Here is a 12974-nt window from a genome sequence, read left to right as displayed (position 1 = left end):
TTTCCATTAGAACTGGTTTGGACAGTTCTAAATAAAAACAAAAACAATATGCCAGCTGAAAGAACAAAATCAGAACCAAAGAATAAATGAACTTATTTAAACTTTTATGTTCCTAGTATTTTTCAAAGTTCTATAAACACACTAGAGTGAAAAATGCCCACTAAAAAAAAGCAACATCAATACAGGGAAATGGAAAACAAAATAATTTACCAGTGATTCTTGTTCACTGGAGATTCTAGCAGATTCTCATTCTAGGTTTCAGCCTCATATATGAATTTAGAAGTTGACTGAATAAGGAAGATGACACATCATGTGACCCTAAAACACAGATTATCTGGGCTTCGAATGAGAAAATCCTTTCTAGCAAAAAAGTGAGAAAACCCTAAATATACAACTCTCCACAGGAGGCAAGTGGGTGCACACTGTGTTTTATAGAGATTTGCATTAGTTGCATGCTTTTGGGTCTTAACCCTGAAACTAAAAAGCAGCTTGCAGATACAAAATTTCTTTGCCTTTGCCTGTATTTTTAAGAAATCACAAAATGACTATTCATGTCAAAGAAAACAGTTCTGACATCAACTCAGGTGGTTTGAGAATATGTCTGTTATTGGGGGAAGAAAGGCAGTAACTGAAAGAGATGAAATAAGGGAACTGCATGAAATGAAGATAAATTTCTTAAATTGGGAGAATTTTGTGAAGTAATAAAAATAAATCTTCAGTATAAAGCACTTTAAAAAAAAGATCTTATTTATTTATTTGAGAGAGTGTGTGCACTTGCAGGAGCAGAGGGGAGAAGCAGACTCCCTGCTGAGCAGGGAGCCAGACATGGGGCTTGATTCCAGGACCCAGGGATCATGACCTGAGCAGAAGGCTTAACCGACTGTGCCGCCCAGGCACCCCCAGTGAAAAGCACTTTTTGTTATTACTTTGTTGTGCTAGCCCCTCTCAAACTTAACTTACTGTGGTTTCCAAAAATATTTCCCTGTAAAGTTGTGTTCTTAAATTCCATTAAGAACCAACAAAAGCATGTTACAGCGACTTAGCTGCTTAAAATTAGAACCCTAGTCCCTATCATGTTTCAAAATTTGAACAACAATGAATCAATTCTGTCGTGGCATTAGAAACAGAATAAAATCTCTTCAAAGAGGAATTACAAATTATGAAATAAAATTCAGAGAGCTAATAAATCCAGACCCAAGTCTCATTTCAATTAGAAGAAAATGATAGATTCCACATTAATCTGCTGCTCTTTCTTATTCTGGCATCATTGGCAAAACTTAACTCATGTAAAATATTAAGATATTACAAAAAGGTGTCAGCCAATAAACTTTCTTCAGAACAGTGCTATGACATTTACTTACTTTAAATTTATGTCAATGTGTACTACCACTTACATTCTACCAGTTAATTAGGGCCTCAGATAATTTGCTGAATTATATATAATCCTCTTTCATAAGTTCATTCATTTAAAACTGGGCACAAAAAAAATAAATGATGAATTTAGGTTACATCTAAATAAAACTGGAGTGGCAAGAAATACTTCTTAAGGTATAGCTTATATACTGAAATGTCATTTCAACATACAGTCTTCAAACTTTTTGCTCTGGTCTCTCTCACATGCAGTTTCTCATAAATCCTACTTCCATCAGTATCAATGCCAAACTCTGAGTCCCATAATTTAGTGACTTGTGGAACTGAAAAAAGCTGATTTATATATTTCATCGTGAAACAGACTGCTAAAGAGAACTATAGCCTTTTTAGGAGGTAAGAAAAAAACTGTCTTTCTCAAAGGCCTGTAAGACTTCCCTGCCAGAGAAAGGTATATGAACCACTGAATGTTATTCTTTAGAACATTTTAAGATCCCCAGGCTTCAGATAGGAGGGGCACAGAGGTCAGCAGATAAATTGAAATCTCTAGGTTTAAAGATTATGCTTGGATACGGGGCACCTGGATGGTTCAGTCAGTTGAATGTCCAACTCCTGGTTTCCACTCAGGTCATGATTTCAGGGTTGTGAGACTCCACGCTCATTGGGGAGTCTGCTTGAGATTCTCTCCCTCTCCCTCTGCCCCTCCCACAGCTCGTGCATGCATTCTCTAATAAATAAACAAATCTTAAAAAGAAAAAGATTATGCTTGGATAAGATCTTTAAAATCCATGAGAAGCAAATAGCCTGGAAGCCTATTAAATAGCTGAAGAAGCTTCACTGTCAAGAAAGTTTTAAAATAAGTTAACAGTCCATGACTGTTCAATCTCTAAGACCAGAGAACTCACACCAACAAAAAGCAGACTATGAAGATTATACAGGTCCTGGAGGAAAGGCATCTTCTATTGCCCAACTCAGATGGAGCCACAGCTGATAATATCCTGAGGGAAGAAATGCTTTGGGAGAAAAATAGGCAAGGTGGATCCTTTAGTCAGGTGGTTTCGTTAATCAAGAACCTCCTGGGACAAGGAGTCCAAGCTACCGCTATTCAACAAATACCTGATGGATCAGTGCATCATAGTTATGAATGAATGTCTGCTGTATGTATGCTCTCCCTTTTCCCAAACAAAAGCAGTTTCATTGTGATGCTGGGGGCAGATAAATTATCTTTTTATTGTAGGCCACTGATAACACCAGGAGTCTTATCTGGACTTGAAGAGGACTACCTAATACTCAAATATTCCAGATGTGGAACTGGATACAAAAGTGAATGGAAACTTGATTTATCTCCCTTGAGAAAAGGTGGGTGAGGAAAGAAAACTATGTATGAAAGTTAGGTAGCTAGAGAGGTGGACTGTGTGGCTGATACGATGAGATGCCAACTTAGTCTCTATTTTGTTTTGCTAGCAGAGCCCAAATTTTGTTCAGAAGCAATGTACTTGACTAAAACACAATCTCCCAGCATCCTTCATAGCTAAGGGTAACCTACTTTTGGCCAAAGATAATCCAAGCAGAAATCGCTAAGAAGAACCTCCAGGAAAGTGCTTTAAAATGAAACACAAAAGCTTTCTAGCCCTCTCCATTATTTTGCTCTCTGCCTTTCTTATTCCTCAAGGTGCAACAGCAACCTTGCAACCTCAAAGTAACAGACATTAAAAAGAAAATGAGGATGACTGACTCAAAAGATGAAGTCTTTTGGCATCATGAGCTGCATATCTAAGGGCACCATGGAGCTGCTTCATGACTTACTGTGACATTAATAAAATTTTCATTAGGTAAAACTATTCTAAGTTGGTTATTCTTTTTTCGTGTGACAAAAACACTTAACATAGTATCTACTTTCTTAGCAAAATTTTAATTTTATTCTTCACTATAGGTACTATGCTGTACAGTAGATCTCTAGAACTTACTCATCCTATATAAGAACTCTTATATAAGAAACTCTATACCCTCTGTCTAATATCTTCCCCATTTCCCCTACTCCCCATCCCCTGGCAAGCACCATTATTCTGTTCTATGAGTCTGTATTACTCATACAAGAAGTATCATGTATTTTTCCTTCTGTGTCTGGTTTACTTCACTTGGCAAATTGCCCTCTAGGTTCATCCAAGTTGTCAAAAATAGCAGGACTTCCTTTTATTAAGGCTGAATAATGTTCCACTGGACATATACGACAAATTGTATCCATTCATCTGCAGATGGACACTGAGGTTGCTTAAATGTCTTGACTATCGTGACTAATGCTGCAATGAACATGGGAGGCAGGTATCTCTTCAAGATATTTTGGATTTATGGACAGAAGCAAGATGGTTGGACCATATGGTAGTCTACTTTAATTTTTAGAGTAACTTCCATCTGTTTTCCATTGATGGCTGCTCCAATATGTCCCCATCGTCAGTGTAAAAGGACGCTTCTTTTCTCCACATCCTTGTCAAGACTTGTTATCTTTATTTTTTTGATATTAGCCATTCTTTTTTTTTTGAGGACACGTTCCACATTTTATTTACATTTTAAGACTAACTTTAATCTCAAAATCACATATCCATATACCTATTTCCTTTTTGTTCATTACACTTAATCATGTTGATGCACTTAAACGCACAGTTTGTCAAAGACTATAAACAAATATTTGCCATGTCTGTTACATGTAACACACAGGAACGGCTTTTAACAGAAATTCATCAACCTACCCCACAACATTTTTTTATTATAAATAAAATTTAAAAAATAAAAAAATAAAACAATCCTGAACGTATTTCTGATACTACACCACTTCAAAAATTAACACATTTTGTGGCGATATTCATTGTACCTGCTACTTCAGACAGTTTCACCTGAAGCTCTTTCACTAAGCAAGATGGATAAAGCACGTCATTTGTTTTTCCTTCTTGAGATTTTTTACTTTTTCGAAACACACATGCTTCCACAGTATGACTCTTCTCTCCATGCTTTCATCCTGTAAACCTGAATTCTATTTTGAGTACTCCAGGTTTATGCATAAATGACAGTACCATCACCTACTACCTTTTGTCCTTCAAGTTCTTCCAACAAGCGAAAATTACGAAGAATTTTTAACTCCTGTGGAGACCGCCATCTTCTCCTACAGCCCCAATACTAGCCATCCTAATAGATGTGTGTGTACTTAAGAGAAATGTCTGTTCAGTTCCTTTGCCCATTTTCAAATTGGGGTTTTATTTTTTGCTACTGGGTTGTAGGAATTCCTTATATATTTTGAATATTAATATCTCATCAGCAATTGCAAACAAACTACACTTTTACTCCCAACCTACATACTATGTTATTGATGTCAGAATTTATTTTTTTTTTAATTTTTATTTTTTTAAAGATTTTATTTATTTCTGAGAGAGAGAGAGAGCACCACAGGAGGAGCAGCAGGCAGAGAATTATTATAGTTTCATTGTTACAGAAAAGGAAAAAAACCCAGGATAATCAGACTTAGCCCCACCCCCCCAAAGATGCAGGGGGAGAAAAGGGCAAAATATGGGAATTTCTCATAATCAAAATACTAATTGCCACATGAAACGATATAGAAGTCTTTAAACAAGTTGGCTTCTAAACCCTTGTGTCAGATGGGTTTATTTTTTACTGCTCTTAAGTGTCACTTTAACGAAACAATTTATTTAAAGAAAACACAAAAGAGACAGGAATCCACAAATATTCTAATTTTGTAATAAGAGTCAGACTTTTGCAAAATACATACAAAATCAGACTTCTGCTTTTGGTCAAGATGGAGTGACAGGAACTAGATGTAGTATTTACCTGGAACAACAGCAACAAAAAGCTGGACGAAATATATGAAACTATAATTGGTAATATAGTAGACATTAGCCAGTCAAGACAGAAAGATGGGAAAAAATGAGGTAAGCCCTAGGATACATGTCAGGTTCTATTACTATCATTACTATTATTATATTATTGGATCCTGCCAAATAAAGTAAAAATCAATTCCTAAAGTACTAGAATTAACCACAGATTTAGAGATTCTGCCCCACAGAGCAGTATGGAACAGCAAGACAATCTTATTCCAGAAGTACAGCCACTTCAGTAAACAATTAAAATTTGTCTACTACAACGCATGAATGATACACCCACTCAAAAGTACTGGTATTTTTTAGAAACAATGAATAGTTTCGAAACAATTAATGAATGGTTGAACATACATCAATGAACTAAAAGTATTATCAACATTATAAGTTGTCTGTAAGGCATGTTTCATTTCTTAATTAACATAATAGAGCAAGCCTGGTGAACAGAAAGAACAGCTGAATTAAAGGACCCAGCCTCTCTAACTGCAGTACAGTCATCTAAGACACACACTATCTAGGTGACCCTATTAACTTTCCCATGCCTATTTCTCCATTGGCAGAACAAAGGAAATGGAATAAAATCACTATAAGTTGGACCACTCCTTCAAAATTCAAGCCAGCTAGAGTTGAATTGTCTGATTTCTAACTGTTTGCTTGAGTTCTCTACTGGTAGCATTAAAATATTACACATACAAATTCAATTTTCCTTAACTTGCTTCTCCAACAGTGGCATTACTCAGGCTAGAAAAAAACTCATGCTCAAGCAAGTGCAGCTAAATAATGACGATGTAAGAAAAACTACTGGAAAATTCTGTCTTAAAATCAAATGATGACTTGATGTGCAAATATACCATTACAGAGTAACTCCAGTTAATATGTGTCAATGCTGGAGCACCAATCTATTCTAAAGAAAATATATATATATATACCTTGTCAATGCTGGAGCACCAATCTATTCTAAAGAAAAAAAAAAATATATATATATATACACCTTTTTTCTCTGCCCCCCCTTACATTTATAGTCTTAATTAAGAGGGCCCAATGACTTTCTTTCCACAGAAGCCTGCTATGTTCTATGTTCTCTCTTTTAACTTCTTTTTACACCACCATAGCACCTTCTGCAATTACAACCTTCAATTCAGAGTGAGTCTTTAAATGTCACCATCACTGTCCTGCAATATTCTGAGAAAGGGGTCTAAGTTAGGGGTTGGCAAACCACAAGACCACTTTGCTGGTTGCCTGCTTTGTAAATAAAGTTTTACGGTAAAACATTTACTAGAACATAGCTACACCATCTTTGGAGAATTCACATTACAATGGCAGGGCTGAGTAATTACAACAGAGACCACAGGGCTCATCAAGTCTTCTTTGTCTTCTGGCCTTTTAAGGAAAGTTTGCTATCCCTCACCTAAATAGCAACCATTTAAGTGAGTTTAACCAAGGTTTCCAAGAGATTTTTCAAGGTTTTAGTTACTTCTAAATCAAAGTTTTAGAGAAATGATACTCTTATTGGTTTCATCACACTCCAACCTCATACTATTCTTAGAAGCACATACTGGTTTTTAAAATACATTTTTGTGGGTTTAAGAATTTTGCAATATTGCAAAAAATAATCAGCAACGGAGGGGAAGTTCTGGGTACCTAACATATGGAATTTAGAGATTATCCAGGTTATCAGCTGGCATCTCTATTTTCTGATTGGGAAAGATAAAGAACATACTTTATTTCACTGATTCTAAGATTTCTTAAAACTTTTAACTTCTTGATATTGAGATACATTTTATAATCTATGGCATTAGACAGTTATGAGCCAAGTGGCAAGCATGACAAAGTCAAATGAAAATTTTCCACTAACACTTTCTGGTAAGATCAAGAAAATATTAGCATCCATGGAGCTTAGATTCCATGAATATAGTAAATAAGAGGAAAAGAAAGAATGACAGGAGCAGGAACATTATTCTGAAATAGAATAAAAACTGATGGATGTTATGGAAATAACTTTGTTTTTAAATGTAAGAATTATTTTAAAAAATGCACATAAAATTCGTTCTGCAGCAACTTGAATGAGGCCTAAAATAATTAGAAAAACAATACTTCTTTTAATCCATCTGACATATCAGAAGAAAGCAAAAACAGCTCTTCAAATTCCACAGAACTGATGGTCCAATTCCTTAAGTCTGGGAAACAGCAAAAAAGGCTAACCAAAAAAACCTTTCAGCTCATTTTTTAAAGTTAAGGGAATTTCTTGATGTGATACACTGAAGGAAACTTTACTTCTATACCATTCCTGACAAAGAAATAACCTAAACTGAATCATGAGGAAACATCAGACAAATCCAAATTGTTGATACTGGACCAGAAAATTTTCAGTTTTGTCTTGGTTAAAAAGAACATTACTGAGACAACTGAAAAAATCTGAATTAGGACTGCAGTTAGATATTAGTACTGTAAAAATGCTAACTTCCTGATTTTGATAATTAAAATAGACACTGCAGTAGATACGGGTAAAAAGGCATTGTGTGATCATTTCTGTACCTTATTTTTCAATGATTTAGAACAAAAATAATTACGTCTGTATGTAAATGTGTACATACAAATATAAGCAAAGAAAGAGAATGATAAAGCAAATTAGAGAAAAAATACTGACAACTGGGGAATCTGGATGAAAGGTATATGGGAGTTCTTTGTACTAGTATCATAACTTCTATGTAAATTTAAAATTACTTCAAAACAAGAAGTTAAAAAATGGATGCAATTTGAAGAAACATGGTATGTTCAATACAAAATATCAAACAGTTAACCCACAGAGATTAGCTTATGTATTTTTTAACTTTATTATGGCAAATCTCATCTTCCAGAACTACTGTAAATTCCACATATATAATTCTGTATTTCAGTATAAAGCTTTACAAAATAAGGACTCTTAAAAAAATAACCCCAATGCTATTATCATATCTTAAAAAATTAACATATGAGTTTATTCTTAAGTGAGAAATACATGAAAATACCTGCCCAAATAAGTGATTCAGTAATAGCTGCATTACTTATCCAGTCAGATTCTTTTTTTTTTTAATTAATTAATTTATTTATTTATTTTTATTTTAATAATGATTTTTTATTATATTATGTTAGTCACCATACAGTACATCCCCGGTTTTCGATGTAAGGCTCGATGATTCATTAGTTGTGTATAACACCCAGTGCACCATGCAATATGTGCCCTCCTTACTACCCATCACCGGTCTATCCCATTCCCCCACCCAGTCAGATTCTTTAAACTAAGTTTTACTAAATGTTTCAAAGGACATTAGCATAAAATATGTGAAATCTGTGGCAAAACAAAAAGACATTACTGCTAAATCTATCCATCTAGCTCAGAAAGAAATAACGACTATAATAAAAAAATGTTAATATTTCCTATTGCTCAACACACATTTTAATATGTAATCCAGGTTCCTAAAACCAAATCTGCTCCATAATACTGGAAAGAAAAGTTTGAATGCTGTGAATTTACTTTAAAAGGACATCAAAATAGAAACTGCCCACCAAATACACAGTTAAGTCTTTTCTTTTTAAAGGTTACCAGGAACTCAACATAGAATTTAGCATGCAGAATCCTTAATTCTGAAGGAAAAAAAAAAAGAAATTTATCCTCTTTTGTGGGCTAACTCAATTATTTTGAGGCAACAAAATTTTTAAATTGTTAAACTGCTCAATTTCAGAAAATTTGGGGAAATGAAAGACCTTGAAGACTATAAGAAAAAGAAAAACTGAAAAAGGGACTTTTCACAGTTAAAAATCAGTAACTGCTTCTCTAAGTCTCATCCAGCAATTAAATGAAAATAAGGAAATATTTCTAATGAAAACGGAAATAAAAGCTTTCAGAGTTACGAATTCTAGAAGTTTACTATTCTCACCATCTGAAGATATTTTATAATGAATGCCCTTAATCACACACATCACTGATAATGCAGCAATTAAGAGCATTAAATTCAAAGTTACATTCTGTAAAGGATGGCACAAAGATACACCAACAGTGAGAGTATAAACTGATTATAAACTAGGTATTTATTTCTTTGAAGTCATTTTTAGCACCATTTGGGTTTTAAAAAAAACAAACCTTAAAATATACTTAACATAAAGATTTCTTCTATTTCTTTTCTACTGTCTAAACTGTAGCATTAGCTCAAACTGATTCTAAAATAATATTGCTTAAAAAAACCCACTGGAAATATCTAACAAAGAATGTAAAAATCTAAGGAGACATTAAGAGATTAAACACAAAACATATAAAACAACTGTAGTTTAATTCAACAGTAACTCCTAACAAGGATCAAATTAACAACAGAAATCAAAATCTTCTTTAAGATGGAACATATTAATATATTTGATGTAAGAAAGAGTACTTTAAATTGCAGCTATATGTTCATTTTGTTCCTAAAAGAGTTTAAGGGGAAAGTTTAAGTATTTCTGTAGGGGGAAAACACACTAGTCTCATTATTAAACATTTATTCACATGGAAGAAAAGACACGCTTTTGAACAAGTGAAGGCAACTTGTTAGTTATACCAGAAGTGCCTGACCTAAGGGGCTTGAAATTATACATCATCAGCACTTGAACTTTTTTGAAGAATTTGATTCTTATTATAATCTATCTCAACACGAGTTTGAATACAGTTTTTTACAAGAAACAAATCAAAGGCCACATATTCAGGGCTTGCTGAAGTCGCAGCTGATCAGAAATCTATTTTGCTTCATTAAAGATTTAGATTATAGTTATACTTTTTCTTTCAATAGTTAGCAAACACTACAGGTAGTTCACGTAGAATCAGAGGATTATTACTTACATCATCACTCTGCTGGGCTTCTTGCATTACAAATTCTCGGACCATGGATGGACTAAACTCTACTAGATAAGAAAATATATCTGTAGCTGCTGATCTGACTTGCAAATCATCCATGCCCTGGTAAAAGGAAAATTAGGTTAGAGACTGTCAACAAAAATTATGCCATGTTCCCTTTCTTTCCCAAATTTATGCATACCAACTTTTTGGATTTAGACATTGTACTGGAATCTTTTCTTCCTTTTGTTGTATAAATATTAAAAGCTTTTAAGCAGCTCAATGATTAGTTTCTGCCAGTTTTTACCATCACAAAGATAAATATTCAGAGAATTTAGACGTAATAATCAGCAGAGGATTATACTACTATACTTTACAAATGCTGTAAAAAAATTTTTTTTAAATTTATGTATATGCAAAATGTGAATGATGTTACCAGTTAAGACTTCAAAATACTCTTAGTTTTCTAAGGTAGTGATCCTGAATGCTTTTCCCTCTTTAATAAAGGTTACATGACTCATAAGTTACAAAATCTCTAAGAGAGTCTGAAACATTCCTTAACTCAGCATTCTCAAAGTATGGTCCAGGGAATTCTGGTGAGGTGTTCAACATCCTGTTCAGGAAGTACATGAGATTAAAACTATTTTCATAAAAATAAATAACACTAGGGCATTACTGGCCCTTTTTACTCTCAGTATATCACAAGTATAGTGGGGTTTTCCAAAGGCTACAAGAGACGTGGTATCATAACAAATCAAATGCAGAAGTTGCTATGAAAATCTAGCTGTCATCTCTTACAGCAAAGGTTAAAGGGATGGGCAAAAAAAGGTGAAACAACGCCACTCTTCTCACTAAAATTTTTTTTGTTTCTGGCAAATTATTTTTTGATAAAAGTTTTATTATTTGTAACATAAGCTTGATTATCATCTTAAAATGAATTAATAAATATTTTTAAAATTTTTCAGTTTTAATTTTTCATACAATACCAATGGATAAAAATTATAGAAACAAATGTATGACAACCACTGCCCTAAACCATACTGCAGCATGAGCCGCCTTGGTCAGTCTGTCCTCACTCTACTCACTAATCTAAAAAGGAAAGATATATTTTAATAGTTTCTATGAAACATAACATTGTTACAGAAGAAATAATAGTCTTGAAAAAGCATGTGGGATTTTTATTCCCTTGAAGCCACATTATATGCAAGTGCTTACATACTAATAAATATTACAAATTTAAGTTAATAAAAATCCGAAGACTGAACACACACTTGTAGTAATTCACTATCAAGTGAATCATAACCTAATATATATATATTGAATATACATAATTCAATATGTATTACTGTAATAAATATTTTCACACACATAATATAAAACTACCACAAATTCACAACTTCAAAAACATGAAAAGAAGCTATATAATTACCATTACAATTTCAAGAGCAGGAAGAATTCCCAACTTTGCCAAAGTTTTGAAAAATGCATCCCTGTTTTGAGGTTGTAATGTCTGAGAAAATGCACAAAATTCCTTGAAAAAGTTAACCTGTAATATTAGAAAGTATAGTGAGAAGTTGACACACATAAGAGCAAACTTGGGGCACACTTTAATGTGATGTACCACAGTGTAATGTGCCCTTCTCAAGGACCTTGATTTTTTAGGGTGTCCTGGCTTCTTAAAACCTATATTAAAAGAGCATATTAAAAAGTAGCATCCCATTAAAAGTAAATTTTGCATTATTTCCAAACACTGAAGTCTCCAAAGACATTACGGCGTACATGTTATATGCGGAGTCCCAGAGGGTGAATACACATATAATATTCTTAACTTATGATTTATTTCCAAAAATGTCATGTAAGGCATGTATCTTGCATTACAGCATGTATTTTCACAGAAACATGCTATATAACTAATGGTGGCTGGCTTCTCAGGGAGCTCTCAAAAGTACAATTCCATTTTTAAGAATTGGAAAGGACATTAGACATTCCTGAGTTTAAAGAACTAATTTTATAAATGAGAGAACTGAGTAGGCGATCAACTATACCAAGATGACTTGGCTGACTTTAAGTCTGCAATCTTTCATTCCTTTTTAAAAACCCAAGCACCTGATTATAAATAACGTACCAATTCACGCCGTTTATCATCATCTGTAGCCTCATCCGTTAACTGTGCAAAAACTTCAGACAAAAACTTCTCATCTTCCTACATGAGAAGAAATAATTACTATGAAACAGTCTAATAATAGCATAAAGTTACACTCATTTGTATGATTTACACAAATTATAATAAAAAAAGCTGAAAATCTAAGTTTCATCATGAAACCCAAAATTCCAAGGTATATTCATGTTACAAGTTTCAAACCCTGACTACACCATTTAGTATTAGTTATACATACATTAATACCTCATTTAACCAGAAACTTCAGCTATAAAGAACCCTTTGGAGAACAAAAATAACCAGTTATGTTCTAGAAGTCATGCATGAAGACTCCCGTATTTTAACTCTGCAGTTAAAGGCTCTGCAGCTCCCTCTCAGGATCTATTCTTTTTTTTTTTTTTAAGATTTTATTTATTTATTTGAGAGAGAGGGAAGTGAACAGGAGTGAGAGAGCACACACAGGCCAAGGAGGAGGCAGAGGGAGAGAGAAGCAGACTCCCTGCTGAGCAGGGAGCCAAATGAGGGGCTCCATCTCAGAACCCTGGGATAATGACCTGAGCTGTAGGCAGATTACATGCTTACCTGACTGAGTCACCCAGGAGCCCCTATTTATTTACTTTTAATTTAAGTGTAATTCAAACAAGTTTGAAGATCTCATTGTCAGTCCGCCACAAATTAGAAAGATGAGAATTACAAATATGGCACAGAAACAGCAGTAAAGGAG

General features: G+C 33.9%; 1 protein-coding gene across 5 annotated transcripts in view; it reads right to left on the bottom strand.

The window, feature by feature from the left end:
• The window catches only part of PPP4R3B (protein phosphatase 4 regulatory subunit 3B), a 60177-nt gene that overhangs the window by 20917 nt on the left and 26286 nt on the right, over positions 1 to 12974 (bottom strand). For all 5 annotated transcript variants that reach the window (XM_008699882.2, XM_008699881.2, XM_040623467.1 and 2 more), the window contains exons 5-7: positions 12218 to 12295; positions 11522 to 11638; positions 10099 to 10215 (exon numbers count right to left, since the gene is read on the bottom strand). In XM_008699882.2, the coding sequence (XP_008698104.1) occupies positions 10099 to 10215; positions 11522 to 11638; positions 12218 to 12295 (312 nt within the window). The remainder of the gene's footprint in view (positions 1 to 10098; positions 10216 to 11521; positions 11639 to 12217; positions 12296 to 12974) is intronic.

This window comes from Ursus maritimus, unplaced genomic scaffold, assembly GCF_017311325.1.
Source record: "Ursus maritimus isolate PB19 unplaced genomic scaffold, ASM1731132v1 scaffold_6, whole genome shotgun sequence".
Taxonomy (NCBI): Eukaryota; Metazoa; Chordata; class Mammalia; order Carnivora; family Ursidae; genus Ursus; species Ursus maritimus.
The sequence above is the reverse complement of the archived record's forward strand: the minus strand, read 5'-3'. Positions and strand labels throughout refer to the sequence as shown.